Consider the following 22,928-nt stretch of genomic DNA (forward strand, 5'->3'; position numbering starts at 1 on the left):
CTAGAAATTGTGTGAAAGTGTATGATGTCCAGAAAGAAAAGCTCCAGAATTTTTTCGAATAACACTGTGAAAGAGTTAGCCTCACAACTGATACATGGACAGCTAACACCAAGCAAAACTACACGTGCGTGACAGCACATTTTATTGATAAAAATTGGAACCTGCATAAGAAAATCATTGGTTTTTTCCCCTCAAGGGGCCATGGAAGGGAAGACATTGGAAAACACTTAGAGAGTTGCTTGGCTTCCCGAGGGATTGATAAAGTCTTTACTATAGCAGTAGACAATACTAGTGCAAATAACAATGTAATAAATTATATGAGGAGGATCTTGAATGAATCAATGGTACCTTTGCTGAAGGGGAATACTTACATATGAGATGCGTTGCATATATTCTCAACTTGATTATGACTGAAGGGTTAAAGGAAATTGATACTTCTATTACTCTTGTCTGTGCTGCTGTTAAGTTCATCAAGGGTGGAACATCTAGGCTAGTATATTTGAAGAAATATGCTGAATTAGCAAAAATTCAGACCAAAGATTTTTTAAACCTAGATGTTTGCACTCGATGGAACTCAACGTACCTTATGTTAAATGCTGCACAGAAGTATGAAAAGGCATTTCAAAGGTACAGTGATGAGGACCCATACTATAGCTAGAATTAAAAAGTGAAGGTCCTGGAGTTCATGTAAAATAAGATTAGGAGAAAGTTAGGAAGATATCCTACTTAAGCATTTCTATGAGCTTACTCTTTGCGTTAACACCTTCTTCCATAAGATTGTGGATGTTTTGATCTTGCTGTGAAATTGGTGTCATATTGAAGATAGATTGTGTTAGGAAATAGGTAAGAGGATGCTAGTGAAGTATTACAAGTATTTTGGGGAGAAGTATGAAGAGAAACGGTCTGACAGAGAGAAGAGAGGTGAGAAAGATAAGGGGGATCAGTTGGTTAACTTGGTTATCTTCTTCTGTGTGGCTGTTGATCCAAAGTATAAACATTCAAATTACATAAAGATGGCTACTATGGTGATGTTTGGTGATGAAATTGGAGAGAAGTTGTGGGAAACAGTGAACATTTTTTTCCTCCTTGTTCGAAGAGTACAGAAATATGTATGCTTCAAGTGATGAGGTACAGGCACCTAATGATTCTCAAGAACCAGAATCAAAGAGCAAAAGCTTGATGAGGTCTATCATTGATCAACAGATGAGCAGCAATGGTGGTGGAAATGTCACAGTCAAGTCTGAAATTGAGAAGTACTTCTCGGAAGATAATGAGGAGGATAAGAAAGGTTTGACATTCTTAAGTACTGGAAGGACAATGAAAATAGATTTACAATTCTATCTCACATGGCTCGGGATCTCTTAGTTATCCCTATCTCCATAGTTGCATCAGAGTCGGTGTTTAGTTCCGATGGACGGATTCTTGATGACATCAGAAGCTCCCTCACATCAACAATGGTTGAGAGACTCATTTGTGCAAGTGACCGTGAGCCTGAATATATTAGTATTGAAGAGAACACCGAAGAATCGGCCAAGCTTGAAGAAGGTAAATCAGTTTGTGATCTTTATGATTTTATCCCAATAATTATTATTTATTCTAACTGAGTTACATTACTGATACCGAACACGTTAGTTTTTGGTTTTCTGGTACACCGTAAACATCAAAAAACCGAACCGAATAGTCGGTTAAAACCGAATGCCCACCCCTATTTCTTTTACACAATTTACCCCCTACGAGAGTATGTATAATATCCATACATGTTGGTTTTCTAGAGTGGTATTAGTTAGAAATAAATTGATTATCCTTTTTTAGATGATGATGGAATAGAAAAGGTATCCTAACATCTACTACATGCTATGATGCATGTGGCTAAGAACATGAGAATTCGGTATCTCCTGTATATAGCAAGGGGCTGGAGTCCAGGAAAGATAAGAAAAATGTGTTCAAGGTGGCAACTCGATCCCTTTTGTTTTGTAGCACTCGCAGATCATCCCCTGTATTAGCTTTTAATTTGGTCAGGGAAAATTGATGCTACTTTGAGCTTTAATTTCTCCCGAGTCTTTGGTGACGCGTGTACGATTATCAAGAGTCGTCCGTTATTTGGCTCCTGCTACCATCACATATAGTAGCTGGAAACGCTATAGTTTCATTCTAATTCCCTCTCTGTTTTTTTTTATTTTCCTTTATTTTTTCTTGGATAGCTTTTCGCTCATCAGCTTGCATGAATATGCACCCAGCTAGGTCCATCTGGGTACAACTTGTGCAGTATACAGCTAGTCTGTCATGCATGATGCATTCATGTTTGAATAGTCCCCTGCTGAGATCCGGTGGCCTGGACCAATATTACCTATATATTGGTGGACATCCCTATTTTTGTGATGATGCGTAGCAACTGAAGACATGGGCATCAGGGCGTGCGTTGCACCTGGAAGGAAAGGGCTTTGATCTACAATGATTAATGGTCGTTTTTAAACTTCCATTATTACTTTTAGATCCGTTACATGACTAATTGGTGGAGCCCTCTGCTCTACTTTCTTCTCTGGATATGGATGCGCATGTTGGTCTTAGCTAAAAATATTATCCGGTGTTTTTAAAGAATGTTTGATGAGCAAACCAATCAGCCACAGAAAAGCTCTTGCTAGCCTAACTGCTACGATTCAGATAAGAGTATTATACTGTTCAAGGATAAATCCCTGGAGATAGACATTCTGATGCTGCTCCTATGTGGCACTTGGAACAAATTTTGGGTGCAATGCAACTCTCATGAAAATAAATATGATGAAGTTTTTTCTTTGATATGGTAGAAATTCATTGTAAACATGCATGCATGTACTTAGAAGTTAAGATTTCTGAAACAAAATTTTGATTGAGTACGTAATTGCCTTATTATTTGTTACAATATTATGTTGTAAGCCCATGGAAAATCTAAAGTTGTAAGGGCATGCATGTGCGTGCAGTGCAGCTCCCTCGCACTGCAACTTGAGACTAGCAGAGTTGGGGGGAGTACTCGATGATACTCTGCGCCGTTAGTTGCATAAACAACAACGAGATGTGTACTATCCGTGAATCGAGACTGGGGCCAGCCTGGGGTGGCTACACATTTCCGTGCAGTGCATGCATGCATTATCTCGTACGTACATCGAATAGAAGCTGCCTCGATCTGATGTATAGTAGTAGCACGATTTACGTTGTCTGCTAGCTACTTCATTTGTCACAGGTGGCGCACGCACACTTGCCGTGACCCTTTGTTCCCTGGCAAGCAAACATGGTTTGATCTCGCATGTTTTGCAGGCGGACACCCACATGTAGGACAACAATAGAGACAGGCACGCGGCATGTAAAATTGGCAGGGAGCAGCTGGATTTTTTTTATTTTAACCCTTTTAATCTAAAATTTATAAATAACCGCTTACAATCTATATTTCCAAAAACTAACTCTGGTCACGCCAAGCTCCATGACACGACTAATACTTGAATCACGCCACATGCAATAGCGTGACCAATATACACAGTGGTATTGAAAAAAAATCAACTACGACGTGGCGCTGACATGGTGGAGGTAGTCACGCCAAACCATCTAGCGTGACTCAGTCACACCAAGAGAGCCTGGCGTGACTCTCCTGCTAGCTGGCTGGCCATGCTAAGTCCTAAAGTGCAAAAAATGCATCTCATTTAACTATATTTTGATTTTGATTTTAATTAGTAAATAAACTCTTCAATTCACCAAACTCAACGTGTATAATATATAGAGTGCATGCGTTTCATTTTAAGAATTTGCACTCCAAATCAAAGTGTGAAAATGAGAAATCCAATTTCTAAATAGGCTAAGTGTTATTGGTTAGATATTAGATAAAGGAGTTGCAGCGCCCAATTGAAAGTTAAACTCCTCTTATTTACTAATTAAAATAAAAATTAAAATATAGTTAAATGAGATGCATTTTTGTGCACTTTAGGACTTAGGAGCATGGCCAGCCAGCTAGCAGGAGAGTCACGCCAGGCTCTCACGCCAGATAGCTTGGCGTGATTAGCTCCGCCACGTCAACCCTACGTCGTAGTTGACTTTTTCCCAATACCACCGTGTACATTGGTCACGCCATTGCATGTGGCATGACTTAAATGGCGTGACTCAACTATTAGTCGCACCACGGAGCTTGTCGTGACCAAAATGACTAGTTTTTGGAAATATAGGGGTTATTTATAAAATTTTAGATTAAAAAAGTTAAAATAAAAAAAATTCGAGCAGCTGATGTAGCTAGCCACGGCCCACGGCAACGGCGCTGCTGTCAGTGTCACGGCGCAACATCCAAACAAGCCACGTGGCCATTCCAGCGGGTAAGTAATAAGACAGCAAATTAAGCTGCTTTTAATTTCTCGATAGCTCAGTTCTGATGATAATTCCCGCCTGCAATGCACCTCTCTATCGTATTGCCGCCACAAGTGTCAGGTCCTTTAACTTTTTTTTAAAAAAAAGTGTCAGGTCATTAAGTAAGACGTAATGTATGCATCTGTGTTTTGCTTGATATTTAATTTTCTCTGTATCACCATTTGCAGCACTGTAATGCCCACAGTTTTCTGAATATGGTGCAATACTGTTCTCTGCTTCTTTTGACAGGACATTCCAATTTGAACATGCTTCATCAATAACGAAATCCAGTCTCCAATCCAAATGCTCCAAGTTGCAGTTTTTCCCCTGGTGCGCGTGAAAATGACATCTGAAATTCAGCACCAATGATTTTCTTCTAAAGTTTGTTTCATCTGACTGAAGACAGTTGGGGAGGAGCTAAAAAAGGTCGTTGCACTTGCTGCAACAGTATAGGAGACATGTACATGTACTGCTACCTTTTTTGCTTTGATTTGCAAATAAACTATATATTTAGAGCACCAAAAGGGCGATGCATTTGGGTCAACGTTTCATCTATCCAGAAGGAATAGAAAACCTTTGGAGCATCCAAGTGCTAGACTAGGGGCCTACAAAAGCTTACTTGGATAATCTTTTTTTTTTTATCGCAGCGCTGGGGCTGGTTCCTGATCGATTGCTGCTAGCTGTTGACTACTTCACCTGACGTACACTTGCCTTCCATTGCACAACTCTTTAATTACTTTGTTTGACCAAATAAATATAATAATGATCCCATGCATGCAACTATAGTGCTTTCTCGTATGTGTCATATCAAAATTAATCCACGATTCAATGGAAAATTGACGTGGCATGCACTACCATCATGTACTAGAAGAGTGCAATTACATACGTGCAACTTGGATAATGTCAACCTAACAAACGATTAGTGAAGCTTGCCTTTCTTTGCATGCGAGTGTGTGAGGACAACGTTGCGCACTTGCACTGAATATTTGGTTGGTGGGGATTTCACTTCAGTATGCATGCTTTGCCTCCAGTTAGTGGATGTTCATGAATCATCATCATATCCCTACCCTTGCTAGCTAGATTGACTTTGCTGCGACCACAAAGTCAATCTGGTTCCTTCTCCCACCTTCTGCGTCGCACTCTGCTCATCACTTTTGAGCTTGCATGGTACTAGCAGCCAGTCAACGGTTTCATGGTAGTATCGCCTTTTCAGCTTCTGCTCCTCTCTTCCTCTGCGTGCGTCTCAATGCTGGGCTGAAAGGCGGGCACTGCAGCAGGCCCAGCAGCAAAGCACTCGAGTGGGCCTCTAAGTCGAGGCCCAACCCTTTTCAAAGCCCACAACTGTGCCCTCCTGTCCTTCATTGCTTTCCTCTCCGGCCGGCTCCGTCGCCGTGACAGCGCTTCCATCCGGATGCTTGCTTGGTGGTTTCTCCGTGCTGTGCTCGCGTGCCGTCCTCCCACTCTCACTCGCTCCGCCTCCTCGCTTCCTTCGCCGCCTGCCGCACCCGCGCGCCGTCTCCTCCTCTTCCTCTTCCCAGCTTTACCCACCGCCGCCGCCGGGGATGGAGGTCTCCTCCTACAAGTTCGGGCCCTACAAGATCGACGCCAGGGAGGTCTTCCACGCCACGCCCCTCTCCTACGCCATGGTCAACCTCCGCCCCCTCCTCCCGGGTAATATCCCCTTCTCTCTTTTCACTTCGCCTTTGCCGATGCTTTGCTTGGCTGCTGTACCCGCCGCCACTCCGGCATCTGCTCACTGAGTCACTACGCCATATCAAGCATTTTTTGGCTTCTTGTTGCTAGAACATTAGTCATCGCGAGAGAAAGGGGGAAAAATTTCCAGATTTCTTGCGGAAATGTGGCTGATGAAAGTCACATTGATCAAACAGCGAGTCCCAAATGCCCAGTAAAGCTTTTGTATTGAGAACCATTGCTCTCCTGTAATAATAAATTCAGCCAGGCACCAGTGTACCACCGGGTAGTTTCGGTAGGCAAGGAATATGGGCAATGTCTTATGCTTGGCTGGGAATTTGAACCAAGTTCCCTGCAATCTGATGCTACTTGATCCAATCTGACTACTGACTACGCTTTGTTGTGGTCTTGCGGGTGTTGCAGTCAAGCTTTGTAAAGCTTAAAACCATGCCACTGCATTGCATATCATTTTTACCTGTTTGTGTTCTCCAGCTTTTTTCCTAACCATACAAATCTTTCTTATGCAGGTCATATCCTTTTATTTCAGCAAAGCGGCTTCTGTGCTCTCTTGGAAGTTAGATTCCAGCAGTTTTACAGTTTTCCCACTCACATGCCTGTGCTGCTGGTTTCTCTATGGGCCACTGATTAGACTTGCTTGAATTGCTGGCTTCTGCTCCAGTAAAGTTCATAAGAAGGACTCAAACAAACATAAAAGAAACTGAGCAGTGACATTTTTTGGTCAAACCTTTGCATTGGTTCTCTTCTCTTTGGACCTGATTACCAAGTCTCTAGGGGATCAAGTTACCATAGGTATTTATTTAGTGAGATTAACTGTGTTTTGTTGAGCCACTGACTTCAGAAACGATCTGCAGTTCTGTACCATGATATTTTTTTTCTTCATCATGCAACAAATCCACTAGCAGTATAGCTGTATGTTTTCAACTTGAGTGGACTTCATTAGAGGAAAACTTTATTGGAACTGGAGTTGTGAATCAATTTTTGTTGTGTTCTCATTTAGTGCAAAGCTGTCATAATAGGGATGGCAATGGGTCGGGTCGGGTGCGGGTGGAGCAAAACCCACCCATAATGAGACCCATCACATTTATCTACACCCACACCCATAATGTCTAACGAGTGGATTTTTGCACCCACACCCGCACCCACAGGGCACCCGTTGGGTGTTGGGCACCCACTAGGTCTGTTCAAAGGAATAAAATTTTATAAAATATACCAGCATGATCATACAAGATCAAGTAATATAGTACAAATTTGACACACAAAATACAATTTGGCCAACATACTGAAGTAGGAAACCAAACTTTCATGTTGGATAAAAAAAGAATAGTCTAGCAATGTTTCCAAGCCAAACTTTTTTCGTCTAACATTACATGATACATCAACAATTCAACTTCACTATAATCTAGCAAGGTAGCAGTTCAAACTTTCACCTTATGGCCCATGATACATCAAAATTAAACATCAAAGGACATACATTAGTATTAGTTCAATACTTAGACAAGGGTTAGGGACCAAGATCTTAAGAAATGGGCACCCATGGGTGAAATCTTACACCCGTGCCCGACCATCTCAATACGGGTCGGGTCAGGTTTCACACCATGGGCTAAATTTTACACCCACACCCGCACCCATTGGGTGCCAAACCTGTGGGCACCCACATTGGGTCGGATTGCCATCCCTAGTCATAACTCATAATCCCACCTGAATAAATTTATTTGGCTCAAAGTTTGATACATCACATATTGAGAAAAATGTGTTATTCTATATGCATCATTTTTTCCTTGACGGTACATACATGTTCTTGTGTGCCCCAAGCGTGAAGTGAAAAGATTCGCTGATCTAAGTTCTGATGAGACAAGTGACTTATGGGTTACTGCAAAGGAAGTCGGCGTACGTCTTGAGAAGTACCATAAAGCATCTTCGCTTACCTTTGCTATTCAGGTGTGGTCTACCACTTCAATTTTATTGTTGTAGTGAGCTCATCCTTTCAATACTCAGTAGCCCAAATTTATGCAAATAGAAGTGTCCTATTTGGATGTCTAAACTGTGAGATTGATGAACATTGTGGAAAATATCACATATATACTATGTCACACAACCTGTGCTAATTCTTTTTTTCTTTTTTACTGTTCATACCTTTGATTAGCTTGTTATGGACCTCTTACTGTTATGTTATGTGATGATGCAAATGAAATTGCGTATTAACAAGTGATATTACTTATCAGGATGGTCCTCAAGCTGGCCAAACAGTTCCACATGTCCACATTCATGTCATCCCGAGGAAGAAAGGGGATTTCGAGAAAAATGATGAAATATATGATGCGGTACGTGGCATAGTTTTCTATCAATCATGTTATTTTATTATGATGTCTGATCAAATAAAGCTTACCCTTTTCCTTGGTATAATAGATTGATGTGAAAGAGAAAGAATTGAAGGAGAAACTTGACCTCGACATTGAGAGGAAAGATAGAAGCATGGAAGAAATGGCTCATGAGGCCAATGAGTACCGTGCTCTTTTCTCCATCTAGTATAGGAGTTAGTTTCTAAGTTGAGCTGACTGTTTGCCATGAATAAGTCTTGCTACTTCTTTTTCTCCATTGCTGCGATTCAATTATCATTGCAGTGACATGGTGATGGTGTCCAGTGGTGTAAACTGGAATGGTGGCATGTTATGTAAGATGGAGAAATGGTCATCTCGTGTAAGGACTGCATTCTTACTGGCAAACCTTTTAGGTTAGAAACTAGTTTTTGTGTACTGAGGAGCATCAGCTGTTTCTTGGAAGTATGCCTTTACTACAAATCTTTTCTCTGTGTAACTGTAAGAGAGGAGGTACCATTTTCTGTTATTAAATCTAGACAGCTGTTAGTGATTGGATGTAGACTAAGACTCACAAATCACAAGTAGTGTACAAAAATACTATGGTCATTTATTACTTTGGCTAAATCATTTTCTGAAGCCCACACCCAACCAAAAAGGGAAATTTATACTTCAGGGTTAAGTAGAAAATGTATGGTATCTTTTAGAATCATATAACCTTTGTACTGCATATCTATAGCTCATGAATTGAGATTGCCTCCACCCTTCAAATTGTTCAAAGGCAATATTCTGTTCACTCTACTTCAGGAAGTATATTATAATTATGTAGTTAGATCTGCCCCATCATTCCTTTAACTGAAAATTTCTGTCTTCAATATGCTTTAAGTCTGAAACGAATCAGGTTACATAGCTGATAGTTTAAGCAGATTAGCACAATCAACCCTTCAGATACTGTTAAATAAAATGGACTCGGACGGAAAGATGTGTGTAGTTCTTTTGTGGTGAGCTGAAGTTTTATTCCTAGTGCCGACTATCCATTATGTTTCTGCTTTGAATAATCTTGGCTGGCAGCGGTCTTTTCACTGAATAAGTTGCTTATTAGCATGGTGCTTCTGTCCAAACATCAAAAGTGAAACTAATTGTGAATGTAAGAATTCTGAAGATCTCTCAGCTTACTTGGTTAAACTTTATTCCATGGCCCCATGCTGATGGTTCTGATTGTAAGTTCTTGACAACCCAAATGTTCTGTTTGAAACTCATGCTGATTGTTTTAGCTTTATGTTCTTTCTTAGCGTAGTCCTTTTTGAAAAATCATCAAACAAGATTTGCATTGTTCTTTTCTTTATCTTTATTGTTGTCTTTTCATGTTAACTTTTTTGTGAGTAGAGTGATAACGGTCCATTTATCCCAATTGATGCGATAAGAATGTCAAGAAGTCACTGGTTTTGCTTAGTCTTGAGTGTTAGCACTTGGGGCTTTGCTTTACGCATAGGTGAAGGCATCTCTCGTAACTGGTTCGATCTTAAATACCCCTTTCACTGATTTGCATCTTGGATTTGATCAATTTTAGTCGCTTTCATCCTTTTCATTGTGCTCTGCTTGGTACCAGGACTTTGAACTTTGTTTCAGGGGATGCCCCTTGCTGGAGGCCATTGCCCACTGTCATGATAGTGGATTTGAATCACGCTGAATTCATCTAGGTCTGTGTCATGAACTGCAGTCTGGTACCGTTGTAGCGATGAAAGCATACATGCTGCCACGTGGCTAGTCTGCTGAGCACAGGGTGTCGGTATGCTGTCTCCTGCCGTTATCGATCTGAATGCATTGCCGTGCCACTAGGTAACCTTGCAACAAGCAATTTCTGGATTGAATTGTGTCCTTGCCCTGGAGTATGCGACACATACAGCCAACAAGTGGTTGCTTCCGTCAGTTCTGTGGTGGCGAGCCTATTGCGTTTGTGGTGTCGTTGAAAATGTTCTTGGAATAAGTATAAAGTACGTGCTATCAGGTGCAGATCGGGAGATGCATTGCGCAAGTGGTTCGGCAAGAATTTAGTATCCTCCACTACGCATTAGCAAATACAGTACATGTCATTTCCCCCGTCCTTTTGCATCCTGACTTCCTGAGGCCACACAATGCGTATCTGTATCAAATCAAAATCTTGTAAACGTTTCTCCTTGGAGGACGCGAAATGGATAGGAGTCATTGCATTGCTGCCTCTGCGCTACAGCTACAACTACGGTTTTACACTACAACTCTACTGTGAAGAACACACCATGGGCGTGTACGGTTTGTGACAGATCCTATCCATGACAACAACGATAGCCATGATGGTCGCCACGTCGACGCCCGGCCGGACGACGAGGCTGAACACGTCGTCCCCGAGCGTCGCCACCGGCCTGGACGCCACGCCGGCGTTCTTCCTCGTTATCCGCGCCGCCTCCTTGCCGTCGCTGCCACGACGGATCTTACAGCTCCTCCTGGAGAAGGAGCCCTCGATCCGGTAGCCCGGAGCGGCGGCCTGCGGGTGCTTGCAGCCAAGGCCAGATGACGATGACGATGCGGTAGGGCCTGCTGCTGACATGTGGACCTCTGCTTCGTCGCTGCTCTTCAGAGCTGAGCACCTGCTCATCGTGAACACTTGCTGCTGTGACGTGGCAGACGGCTTCTTGTCGACGCCTTCCTCTTCCGGTGCTGTGTAGCAGTTCCAGCGATCGTGCAGGCTGAGAAGCTGTTACAATGAAAAAAAAAACATTTTTCACCCTCATTAGGATCTGTGGTTTTGCTTAGTCAAAAACTAATTGCGGAAAGGACAGTAAAAACCGGTTTAGGATCATGCTTGTGCTTGCTTTGTTGCAAGTTGGAAAGAAAAGGTTTGGATTCTTTTTAGAAAAAGAGAGAGAGAAGGTTTCAATGATAGTAAGATAATAATAATAAGATACTAATATATGTATGCGACGACGGAATAAGGCCTTATTGTATATGATTCTTTTTCTTTATGAAAGCATTTTGTTTGCTTGTTTTTGTAGGCAACGGCATTAGTTTTCCTCGGATTTTGCCTTACTTGGTTGATCCTAAATCTTGACACATGTCACCAAATCTTTGAACTAATTTGGAGGTACTAACCCAGTAAACAAAATTAGGGCAAATGCATTTCATCTGACGACGGCCTAAAAGGCGCTGTCATTTTCCGAGAGAGGAAAATAAATAAATAAATGGGATAGCGTGAATACTAAACGAGATAGCAAAATATAAAATTGACATTTGTGATTGATCACTACATGCCGACTGTAAATAATTCTTTGATCCAGTCTTTGATCAAGCTTTAAGGACTGCTAATAAATTTCATTACTTTTGCTACTACTTTATGTTGCTTCCAAGAAATTAATTGTCAAGGAACAGAAGAACACTACAAAGGATAACATCAAGAACAATCACTGGGTGTGTTTTGCTGTAAGTGCCATTAATTGTTTAGGTCTTCATCAAGCAACAGAAACCGATTCTTTAAAGTTGAGGAAAAATGCATGTATCTCCTAAACAAGCAGAAAGTCATTTGCTGCCCTAGATGGTGCAGAAATAGTGAGTAGTAATAAACTAATAATCACCTGTGGCCTGAGGGAGAGCAGCGCCGTGCCCTGCCCATCCATGAGCAGCAGCTCGCCGGCGCAGAGCTTCCTCCGCCGGGAGTAGTTGTCAACGCGGAACGCCAGCCTGCCCGTGTCGTCGTACACGCAGAAGCCGTCGGTGCCCTGGAACCCTATGCTCGACCTCTTCCACACCGTGTACACGGCCGGGCGGCGATCCGATGCCGCCGCGCGACGAGCACGGCCGCCGCGGCTGGTATCCGACGGGTGTACTCTATTGCTCATGGTTTTCTGGTCTGAGAAGGAAGCGACTCCTCTCACCTCTCTGGAACGAGGACGTGAGATATGGAGATCAGAGATGTGGTTGGGTTGGAACTTTGGCAATGCAAGGAGGCTGTACGTGTGCCCGGGAGGAAGGAGGCGGCAGAGGAGAGAGTACAGTTTTGACGTGAGGGAGCAGCAGGCGTCTGAAACTCTGAAAGCTGTGGCACGGACCAGCGAGTCGCGATCCGTGGCTTTCACAATTTATTTTCATGGCGTACGTGCACGGATGCTTTGCTGAAATGAATCTTGGATGCCTACCTTGCATTGCATTGCGTTGCCGGATAACGCATCTGAGAATGACCGCAACGAGATGGGAAGCATCTGTTGGTGCAAATGGTCGTCGGAGTACGACTCTGCCCTACGTGTTCAAATACCGGTTTTCTTTTCATGGTTCAAACACAAACCAGTGCTTTTCAACGGCAATATTTGTAAGCATGCATCTAACAGGATCACTCATGTATCGTCGTGTACGTGTGTTGCGCGTGATCAGCATGTGTATCGTTTTGTATTGTAGCCACGAGAAAGAATCTTGGCTGAAACAAAAAACGATCACAACAAACACGTGGTGTTGACGTGTGTATCATTTTGTAATAATCTCGAAGAAGGAAATGACTGAAATAAAAACTATTTCGTTAGCAGAAAGGCACAATTGTAAAAAATCACATGCAAGTTAAGATATCTCCAAATACGTAGTCATACGCATCTCAATGTACATTTACAAGTTTTCAAATACTCCCAATTCTCGTCCATTGATCCTTTGTGCGGTTCACATGACAACCAAATAGGTCGGTCATCGGCATAGAGAGGAGAATATAAGATGTGTACAATTTGCAACCGTAAGCAATTGACATGTACTAGGTGCGTAGTACTTAATAGTAGCATTGAACATTTCCTGGCCTCTTTCACTGTGATGTTGAATTTTTTTAGGAATTTTCCCCTCTCAAAGGGCAATTGATTGATGGGCCTCAGTTTGGACTTTACTGACACTTTGATCTCCAGGACCTGCCTGGGCCGATGACACCAAGCGGCACACCAAGGTTTCAAGTGGCACAGTTCCAAATTTGCAACCCTACCATCAATCTATTATCTATCCTCCTGCTGCAGAGAGCAGGTTTCTGCAAAAAAGGCTGCTGGCTGCTGGCCATGAATTTCCATTTCCTTGATGCAATTGTATTGTACATTTTGGTGAGTTCTGCACCGCATTATGCTGATGAGGCCACTGATCAGCAGCTTATGCCAGAGTTGATAGCCAGTTGATCCACTGAAGCACATGCGAGAGTAACAAATATTGCAAAGTGCAACTAGGCCAAGTGATGTGAGCATGAGTCCATCCCTGGTTTCAGATTTTAGGCCAATCTCACTGCAAAACTCTTCCATCAAGCTCATCACCAAACTTTCAGTAGAAAGACTTTAGCAGGTAATTCTGAGGCTAATTCACAAAAACCAGTATGGGTTCATCAGATCTAGATCAATACATGATTGCCTGACTTGGGCTTTTGAATATCTACATATCTGCAAATACTCTAAGAAAGAGCTTGTCATCCTAAAATTGGACTTTGAAAAAGCTTTTGATAAGATTGAGCCTCAAGCCATTCTAGATGGATTGGGTGGATAAGAGACATCTTAGGAACAGGGACATCATCAATCCTTCTTAATAGGGTACTAGAGAAAGTCTTTCATTATAAAAGGGGAGTAAGGCAGGGAGATCCTTTATCCCCTCTCCTCATTGTGTCGGCTGCAGACCTGCTCCAGTCAATCATCAATGATGCCAAGAACCAAGGAATGCTTAGATTACCTCTACCAGAAAGAGCAGGAATAGATTTCCCAATCATCCAATATGCAGATGACACCCTTCTTATCATGGAAGCTTGCCCTACTCGATTATTGTTTCTCAAAGATCTTCTGCATACATTTGCAGGATCCACTGGTCTAAAGGTTAATTATAACAAATCAGTCATGGTATCCTTAAACATTCCTGATGAAAACTTGGAAGATCTCTCAAGAACTTTTGACTGTCAGAAAGGTTCTCTTCCTTTCACCTATTTGGGGTTGCCTCTAGGGACTTCCAAACCAAACATTGAGAATTTCATGCCACTGATTCAGAAAATTGAAAGAAGACTGAGTTGCACCTCCACCTTCCCATCCCAAGGAGGTAAATTAGAATTGGTAAATTCAATTTTTTCTTCATCAGCAGTATTCTACACCTTAACGTTAAAGTTACACAAGGGAGTGATAAAACAACCGGATAAGTATAGGAAGCACTGTTTATGGAGAGGCTCTGATCTGAATTCCAAAAAGCCCTCTAAAGCTGCTTGGCCTATGGTATATGTACCTAAAAAAAAGGGGGATTGGGAGTCACAAATCTGAACACACACAATGATGCAATGCTGTTAAAATTCTTGCACAAGTTCTTCTCAAAAGCTGATATCCCTTGGGTGAATCTAATCTAGGAAAATTACTACAGTAATGGGCATCTACCAGGTCAATACCAAAAAGGATCCTTTTGGTGGAGGAATATAGTTAAATAATTGGACACATATAAAGGCATTGCCTCAGTATCAGTCGGAGATGGTTCCACAGTACCCTTTTGGAAGGATCTCTAGAATGGAATTGTGCCTTTACAAGCTTATCTTGAACTTTTCTCCTTTGCCAAGAATTCCAACATCACCTTCAAAGCTGATGTCAATATGCCAGAACTCATCCAAAATTTTAACCTTCCTCTCACAACTCAAGCTCATGAGTAGTTCCTGGAGTTACAAAATTTCATTCTTAACATGCCATCTGTGGATGGGATAGATCATTGGACATACATCTGGGGAAATGCCTTATTCTCAACATCTAAAGTGTATAAAGCTTTAATTGGACAGAGGGCCGTTCACCCAGCATATTGCTGGATCTGGAAGTCCAAATGTCAGATGAAACACAAGGTTTTCTTTTGGTTATTGCTCAAGGATCGCCTCAGTACAAGAGATCTTCTCCGAAGAAAGTGTATGAACCTCGATTCCTATACTTGTGATTTATGCATTTTATAGAAGAGGGAGATAGTGGCACACCTCTTTCTACGATATAATTTTGCCAAGGCCTGTTGGAACTCAATTGGAGTTTCAGTAATCACCACTAGGTCAATCTTGCAAATATTCAGGCTCATCCAGGACAAGCTTGCGGTACCTTTCTTCATGGAAATAATTATTCTAATGACCTGTAGCATCTGTACAACAAGGAACGATTGGATGTTTAATGGCATTGATCCCTCGATGGACTTGTGCAAAAGGAAATTCGAATCTAAATTCTCCTTACTACTCCATAGAGCACGTCCTGCTTTGATTCCTACTATGACTCATTGGGTGCAATCTTTGTAATTTCCATAAAACCTGCCTGTTGTTTTAGTTTTAGCTCCTTCTCTATTCCTATTTTGTTTTGTTGTACTTTTTAACCTTTATTTGGTTTTTTCTCCTATTAATATATAATCAATAGGGGCTCGCCCCTCCTGTTCTCTCAAAAAACCAGGCCAAGTGATACAACGTAACTGCCTATTTGCGGCACTCCCTTCCTGTTTTTCCTAGAAAATTTGCGACGGCTCTTTCTTCCGATAATTAAACAGCACCGCTGAACTTACCCTGAAATTTACGCCTTGGGAATCCAATATGCATTGCAATGTAACATTCCAGTTAATTTCTGAATTATATGTGTTGCTTTTAAAAAAGTTAGACAATGTAGCATGTTGGCTTCAGTTAGTTGACAGCTTCAATCAGCAAGGGCCCATACATGTCTAATAATTCAGTGCCTCAGCATCTCATTGGCTTGCCCTTCTTTAATTTCAGTGTTCATCACTTGTGGCATGAAGTTTCACAGGTTTAAATTGTGCTTCAGCACCTGGAAGGCAAGAGCTATGAAGAAAACATCAAATGTTTCTATGGCCTCTGGCAGGTCCATAATGACAACGAAAGCCATGATCATTGTGCAATTAGCAATCGGCATTTGGCATGACGGTAACGCCGACGAAATCTTCGCATAGCCTTCTTCCTGGTCCATTGCCTTTCCAGATCTTGCAGCTTATCCTCCAGAAGCTGCCTTGTATCCTGAAGCTAGGAACTTGGGCATCATCTGACGAGGCGGTAAATCTTGACATACCATATACTTACTTTGTACAAGTATGCATTTCCTCGGCGCCCTGAACATGATAAACTCTTTTCTTTCGCACTACATGCCTGATGCATATTGCCTCTACTTCTTTCTTGATGGAGTACAACGGATGTTCCCTGATGCAATGCAACAAACATGGAGAGCAATCAAGTATGTATTGTATTCCTTCCCTCTCAGTGTGAGTACTCTGCCAAATAATAACATAGCTGAGATCACAGATCCAATCTCTAATGTCCAACAATTTTTGCATGGACTCTGGATTTGGCTGACCTTTCTCGTTTTGGTATGCAGTCATGAGCCGGTGAGCAGTCGATTTCTGCATCAGCAAACACTACCTCCAAAACCGACGACCTGCAAAAATGCGATTGTTTCGAACCAAGAACCCATCCACCAAGCTGTCCGGCACCTCGAGCGGCTGCGCCTGCGGGTTAATTTCTCTCATGGAAGCATCCCGCCAGCCTCTTTCGTTTTCCTCATAAGCCACCGTATTCCAGCACGCGGCTCAGCTAACAGAGCTCCTCACCTTACCCATGGCCTGGCCGATGCTCGGTACTCCCTGGGCAGCTGGGCTGGTCCTCTTTCCCTAGAATCTGCAGACGACTGGAGAACCTGAGCGGGGCCGCGAGTGGCTTGGGGCATTTGCGCTTCCGGCCCGGATTGGAAGTTGGAGGCGGCCGGAGGACCCGACGACGGAGAGGGAGAGACGAACCAGGGGCCACGGTGCTAATTTCTTATCCAAACCAGGGGTATTTTGTAAATAATCGGATCGCGATCAATTGTCGCGATCCAAATGAGGGGGTTATATGTAAATATTAGGGGTACTTTTGCAAATATTCGGATCGCGATTAATAGTCGCGATCCAATTTAGGGGATTAAATGAAAATAGTTAGGGGTGCTTTTGAAAATATTCCGCCGGGTGGCATCGGCCGCCCCGGCGAGGTCGCGCGGCCGCCGCCGCCCTCCTCCGGCCCCGCCGACAAGCTTCGTTATCTCCTCCGTCAAATTGACGCGTCCATCACTCCCTCAGGCCTTGCGCACGGGCTGCCCCAGCCTCTAGCTTCTCCACTGCGCCCGCCGCCTTGGGCTGCCGGCTGCCGCGGTCCGGTAGGAGGTGGAGTCGTGGAGATGCCCTCAGCTGCCATGTCCCTCCAATCGGTCACCCCCCGGCGTGTGGTCACCTCCGTTCATCGTCGCACTGCAACAATCGGCCGCGCATTCCACCAGGTATCCATCCATACCCTGAACTCCAGACATCTCCTTGATGCAATTGCATCTTTCGTCGTGGTGACCTCTGCGACGCACTGCCACTATCCACCTCATACGATGAAATGGACTGTGCTACTTGTTGCATCAATGGAAATGGCACTATCACAATTCTTGGCGCAATGAACAGAGCAGGGTATGGCCTCTTTGCAGTACATGTGTGATGTCTACTGCCTAATTCTTTCTTGATGGAGGATTGCTGATCTTCAGAGATGCAATTTAACATGCATGCGGAGCTAGGAGTCGATCGAATATTTTTGTTTGAGTATGTATACACTCAACTGCTCTGTAGTCTGTACTGCCAGATATAGCTGATGCCACTGGTCAGATCTTAAATCGATTCCTTTTCTGGTTCCTCTTTTACGATTCAACACAATTTGGTCAATTTCGTCTTTTGCATTGTCCTTACTAATTCCACAAGTTGCATCTAGGTGTAAACCATTAGAAACTTGAGATGGTACTGCGCTACAACTACAGGAACAATGGGAAGCAGCTCATGCCAGAGTTGGTAGCTAGTTGATTCTTTCTTTCTTTTTAACAAATAGCCAGTTGATTCATGGAAGCACATGAGAGAGTAATAAGCATTGGAAGTTGCAACTAGGACAAGGGATACAGCTGCCTATTTGTGTCATTCCCTTTCTTCCCCTTTCCCTTTCAATCTTTCTTTATAAATTGTGGTCGCATCTTTGTTCTGAGCATTAAACAACACCAACGAACTTTCCCTGAAATTTACATCACGGGAATCCAGTATGCATTGCAATGTAAGGTTCCAGTTAAATTCTGAATTTACGTATCTTTGCTTTACAAAAGTTAGGACATGTTACATGTTGGCTTCAGTCAGTTGACAGCTGCAATCATTAGCAGCTGCAGTCCCTACCTATCTAAACTTACTGGCTCAGCCCTTCTTGAATTTCAGTGTTCATCACTTTCAGCATCAAGTTTGTTTGGCCTGGAAGCTGGAAGGCGTGAACTACGTAGAACACATCAAAGGTTTGTATGGCCTCTGGCAGATCCGGTCCAAAATGACAACAAAGGCCATGATCATTGTGCGATCGACATTTGGCATGATGGTAAGGCTGAAGACATCTTCGCTTAGTGTCACCGTCTCAGACAGAGCTCCGGCCTTCTTCCTGGTTATCCTAGCCACCTCCTCCCCGTTGCCTTTTCGGATCTTGCAGCTTCTCCTCCAGAAGCTACCATGCACCCTGAAGCTAGGAGCTTGGGAATCATGATCTGATGAGGTGGTACATCCAGATACGTGCACTTCTGCTTCGTCGTTGCTTTGTACAAGTGAGCATTTCCTCATGGAGAAGAGGTGTTGCCGCCTGGAGGAGCTCTTGTCACCAGCTTCTTCTGATGCTCTGTAACAATTCCATTGGTCGCGCATGCTGAGAATCTGCCACAGACAGAGGGAACATCGTTAGTGTCATTGGTAGCAGCAAAGTTCTTTTGCTTGGTCAAAACTGGTGGGCCTAGAAAAAATAACCAGGGGAGATACTACTGATGCTGTAGTATATTTATTTTATGTTGCAGCTGTTGTCCTATGTGGTAGCAAATTACAGGTGCAAGCCTGTAACATGTATTATTACAAAGCATGAAGAAAACAACTTGGGGGGCAAAAGCCATAACAGAGGAAACAAAAGCATTTTGTTTGTTTGGAAGCTTTAGTTTGAACTTGCATGCGTTGCATTTTGCCAGAGGGCTATGCAATCTTTGAACTTGAAAACAAAAGAAACATGTGATTCAGATTTCCGAGATCGCTTTGCAAGATATAACGTATGGTGTTTGAGTGGATTTGGATTGCATTGCTTGATCTAAAAGAAAGGAACACAGTAGATATGTTTTTGTCTACCTAACAAGAAATGGTATATATGCGTTTCTTTTCGGGAATTAGGATTTAGAGCAAGATCGTGAATTTGCAATGGGGATGTTATTAAGAATCCGTAGTAACGCAATCAATTTTCAGCTAGCGACGGAAGCAACGAATCACCTACCTGTGGGCGGAGTGCCAGAAGGGGCGCGCCTTGGCCGTCCATGAGCAGCAGCTCGCCGGCGAAGAGCTTGCGGCGCCTTGAGTAGTTGTCGACGCGGAAGGCTAGGGCGCCGTCGGCGTCGTAGACGGAGAAGCCGTCGGTGCCGTGGAAGCCCATGCTGGACCTCTTCCACACCGTGTAGAGCGCCGGCTGTACAAGATGATGATCGTCATCCGCGGCGCAGCTGTGGTGAAGGGCGTCGGAAGGGTGCACCCTCGTGGTGGCGGCGGCGATGTTGGGGCTTGATCGCGGAGGCACCGGATGCATCGTCTGCTTTGGTGGATGGACAACAAGGAACAACAAGGTTGCGATAGGTTGCGATCGGTGCGCGTGCTCCTCCTCTTATATATACTATACTAGTCCATCAACCCGTGTTTCCGCACGGGCTAATATTTTTAGAAGTTATTATATTTAAAAATTATTTAGAAATTAAACTTCTAACTAATAATCAAAATTGTTTACCTACTACTCTCTTATTTTTCAATACTTCAACATAATACTTATACAGATATGTACCTATCTTTGTCCAGTTGTGATTGATTTTTAATTAATAATTACTCGATGCATGTTTTCATTCATATTCGTACTTTTTCCATTTTGTATCACACCTCCAATCCTCACATACATGTATAAATGGTCTAAATAGTGGCACTCATCATGTGTATATACTTTAACTTAGTATTTTTATATTAAAAATAACATAAATAGGTAATTTAGAATCATATATTTGTTTACTTTTTTACATTTCTGTATGATGCACATGGAGATAATTAGATTAATATTTAGATTATTTTTTATAATAACACACGTGGGTAACATAGATAAAATTTTAGAATGACATTTTAAGTTATGCTTTACAATAATGTGTATTAGTAAATTGGATAAATATTATGGGGTTACTTTAGATTATTTTTTATAATAGCTGAGCTCGGTAATTTAGATATAGCTGAGCTTGGTAATTTAGATATAGGTTTAGAGCTCATTTTTTAATATTTTCACAATGACAGTGGTGGGTAAATTTTTAGAAAATATAATAGATCAATGGCTATAATTATTAGAGTTTACAGGATTGGTATTTGATGTTTTAATTTTTATGAGAATTTATCTCTTTTTTCTAGCTTGTCTCATGGGAACTAATGCGGAGTCTCCAATGAAAAAAATGAGACTACATTGCTACAAAACTATTACCATAAGCTACCTCTCGTTTGTTAAATATTCGAACACAATACTTATATAGATATATACTTAATATCTTCATCCAATTGTGTTAGATTTTAGTTAGTAATTACTCTATAATATTTTCATCCACATTTATAATCTTTAACTTTTCACTTTGCATCGCAGGTATGCGCTTGAATTTGTTTAATGAACCCTAAGTTTGAGATACAATTTCAGCATAGAAATCTATATTTTCATCACTTTATATCCTCATAAATGGTGACACACATCATGCGTATGGATCTTAATTATTATATCATGAAAGATATAGACGATTTAGAATCATATATTGATGTATATTTTTATTAAGGTTATTTGATTCAAACGTAGGGTTACCTCATGTTATTTTTAATAATAACATATGTGGGTAATATAGATGCAAATTTAAGGTTACTTTAAGTTTTTTAAGTAATAGTGGTAGGCAATTCACTTGCAAATTAGGAGGTTATTTTAAATATTATTTATAATGGCATAAGTGGGTAATTTGGATGAAGATTAGGGGTTACTTTAGTTTATTTTATATAATGGTATAGGTGGGTAATTTATATATAGATTTAGGGGGTCACTTTAAGCTATTTTCATAATGGCAGAGGTGGGTAATTTTTTAGAAAATATAAAGATCCAATGATTATGATGATTTAAATTTATCGATTGATGGTCGGATGTTTTGCTTTTTTTGAGAATTTCTAGGATTTCTCTCTTTTCCTAGAGTATCCATTTAGGAATCCTAAGTGGTTTCAAAAAGTAATAGTAAGATAAGATACTACACTAGTCATCATCAGGCTGTCGTGTGTTCAGTCCGGCCGGCCAACCCAACTGCTGGTCGTCATGCCGTACGATGGACGCTTGCCTTTTCCTTTCTCGTGGATGCTTCAGCTAGGAGAATATAGTGCGGTGCCACTTTTGTGCTGTTTCGTTCGCGCGTGATTTGCAAAATAAAGCACTGTCGTAGCCGTAGCTGAACCTTCCGATCGAGACTACTCAAGGGCGTTTTCCCGGATCAGCAGACCATGTGGCATATTCTAAATAAATAAAATGGAATCAGATGATCCTGACCTGATTCATGTCAAAAAATTTGCACCCCGAAAGATGCATATATAGGGTGCTAATCAAAACCAACTTCCTGACAGACTTCCTGAGCTGATTCATGCAGATGCAGTCATCAAACAACTTCCTGACAGACAACAATTAATTGGGACTTGAATTAACGAAGCACCCTCACCTGATGATCGATGATGTGAGTGTGTGACGGACCAATCACCCACCACAAGTAATGTAATCGTGGCTCAAACAAATTCATGCATGATTAATCACCCTAGAAACAGCACAAACACCAAAATGTATCAACAATTATATTGATGACAAGATTAGGTGCGATTCTAAGCGAGATTTCTGATTACCCACTTCCGCTCTAGCTTTCACACTCTGATCCTCATCATCGTCCATAATAATCTATTAGTGTTAGAGTTAATGGTGGGTTTGGTGTCCTTGCTTATTACGAGTCAAGTTAAGGATGGCGTGCGTGAAGGACGAATATATATAAGCATCTTAATTTGCAAGTTGCTACTTAATTTAGATGATAATCGATCTCTTGCAAGTTGGATGTACTATTTACTTATATTTTAGTGCTGCTTATATCACTCAGTAATGTGCGTGTTGTTGAAGTTGAGACGAGAAGGAAGAAGCAATGAAGAAAGTGAAAGGTAGAGAAGTTGAGACGAGAAGGAAGAAGGAGCGCGGGGTGCTGGGTTAAAAAGCTTGAGCCGCCGCGAGAGAGGAGTGGTAGGCTTCAATCCACTCCTGTGCTCCTTGCCGAAATGGGTAAGGTGGTACTATTTACAGATTGTGCTCCTTGCCGAAACGGGTAAGGTGGTACTATTTACAGATGGAGCTGATAGCAGTACCAGCTGCTTATATCACTTAGTGCTGGGTTAAAAAGCTTGAGCCGCCGCGAGAGAGGAGTGGCGCGAGAG

The 22,928-nt window shown here is 42.1% G+C and overlaps 3 protein-coding genes and 1 long non-coding RNA gene across 4 annotated transcripts; 2 read left to right on the forward strand and 2 right to left on the reverse strand.

Moving 5' to 3' along the window:
* The first annotated feature begins 851 nt into the window (after positions 1–851).
* LOC101759958 lies at positions 852–9,029 on the forward strand. The gene is made up of 8 exons (XM_012847300.2): positions 852–921; positions 1,097–1,288; positions 1,384–1,545; positions 1,633–1,646; positions 5,697–6,035; positions 7,867–8,013; positions 8,298–8,396; positions 8,482–9,029. Exons 1-8 carry the CDS (start codon positions 852–854, stop codon positions 8,599–8,601), a joined length of 1,143 nt encoding a protein of 380 aa, XP_012702754.2. The 3' UTR covers positions 8,602–9,029.
* Positions 9,030–10,532: 1,503 nt separating this feature from the next.
* On the reverse strand, positions 10,533–12,454 carry LOC101782229 (protein LURP-one-related 5). Its single transcript, XM_004977352.3, has 2 exons — positions 11,996–12,454; positions 10,533–11,121 (listed from the first exon to the last, which is right to left on the reverse strand). The coding sequence occupies exons 1-2, from the start codon at positions 12,257–12,259 to the stop codon at positions 10,648–10,650; spliced, it is 738 nt and encodes a 245-aa protein (XP_004977409.1). The 5' UTR covers positions 12,260–12,454; the 3' UTR covers positions 10,533–10,647.
* A 3,817-nt stretch (positions 12,455–16,271) lies between these two features.
* Positions 16,272–18,741, forward strand: LOC111257889. Its single transcript, XR_002678492.1, has 3 exons — positions 16,272–16,591; positions 16,733–17,665; positions 18,621–18,741. It is a non-coding gene; the product is annotated as an uncharacterized LOC111257889 (long non-coding RNA).
* LOC101760366 (protein LURP-one-related 5) lies at positions 16,771–20,030 on the reverse strand. The gene is made up of 2 exons (XM_004978280.2): positions 19,699–20,030; positions 16,771–19,100 (listed from the first exon to the last, which is right to left on the reverse strand). The coding sequence occupies exons 1-2, from the start codon at positions 20,002–20,004 to the stop codon at positions 18,675–18,677; spliced, it is 732 nt and encodes a 243-aa protein (XP_004978337.1). The 5' UTR covers positions 20,005–20,030; the 3' UTR covers positions 16,771–18,674.
* Between the last annotated feature and the right edge of the window lie 2,898 nt (positions 20,031–22,928).

The sequence above is a fragment of the Setaria italica genome, chromosome VII, assembly GCF_000263155.2.
Source record: "Setaria italica strain Yugu1 chromosome VII, Setaria_italica_v2.0, whole genome shotgun sequence".
Lineage (NCBI taxonomy): Eukaryota > Viridiplantae > Streptophyta > Magnoliopsida > Poales > Poaceae > Setaria > Setaria italica.

Excerpts from the sequence above, each read along its gene's own strand:
- LOC101782229 (XM_004977352.3), bottom strand. The coding sequence starts at position 12,259 with ATGAGCAATAGAGTACACCCGTCGGATACCAGCCGCGGCGGCCGTGCT. Across the intron at positions 11,122-11,995 it reads TGCTCTCCCTCAGGCCACAG|CTTCTCAGCCTGCACGATCG; the intron begins GTGATTATTAGT and ends TCATTGTAACAG.
- LOC101759958 (XM_012847300.2), top strand. The coding sequence starts at position 852 with ATGCTAGTGAAGTATTACAAGTATTTTGGGGAGAAGTATGAAGAGAAA. Across the intron at positions 6,036-7,866 it reads TCCGCCCCCTCCTCCCGGGT|CATGTTCTTGTGTGCCCCAA; the intron begins AATATCCCCTTC and ends TGACGGTACATA. Across the intron at positions 8,014-8,297 it reads CGCTTACCTTTGCTATTCAG|GATGGTCCTCAAGCTGGCCA; the intron begins GTGTGGTCTACC and ends ATTACTTATCAG.
- LOC101760366 (XM_004978280.2), bottom strand. The coding sequence starts at position 20,004 with ATGCATCCGGTGCCTCCGCGATCAAGCCCCAACATCGCCGCCGCCACC. Across the intron at positions 19,101-19,698 it reads TTCTGGCACTCCGCCCACAG|ATTCTCAGCATGCGCGACCA; the intron begins GTAGGTGATTCG and ends TGTCTGTGGCAG.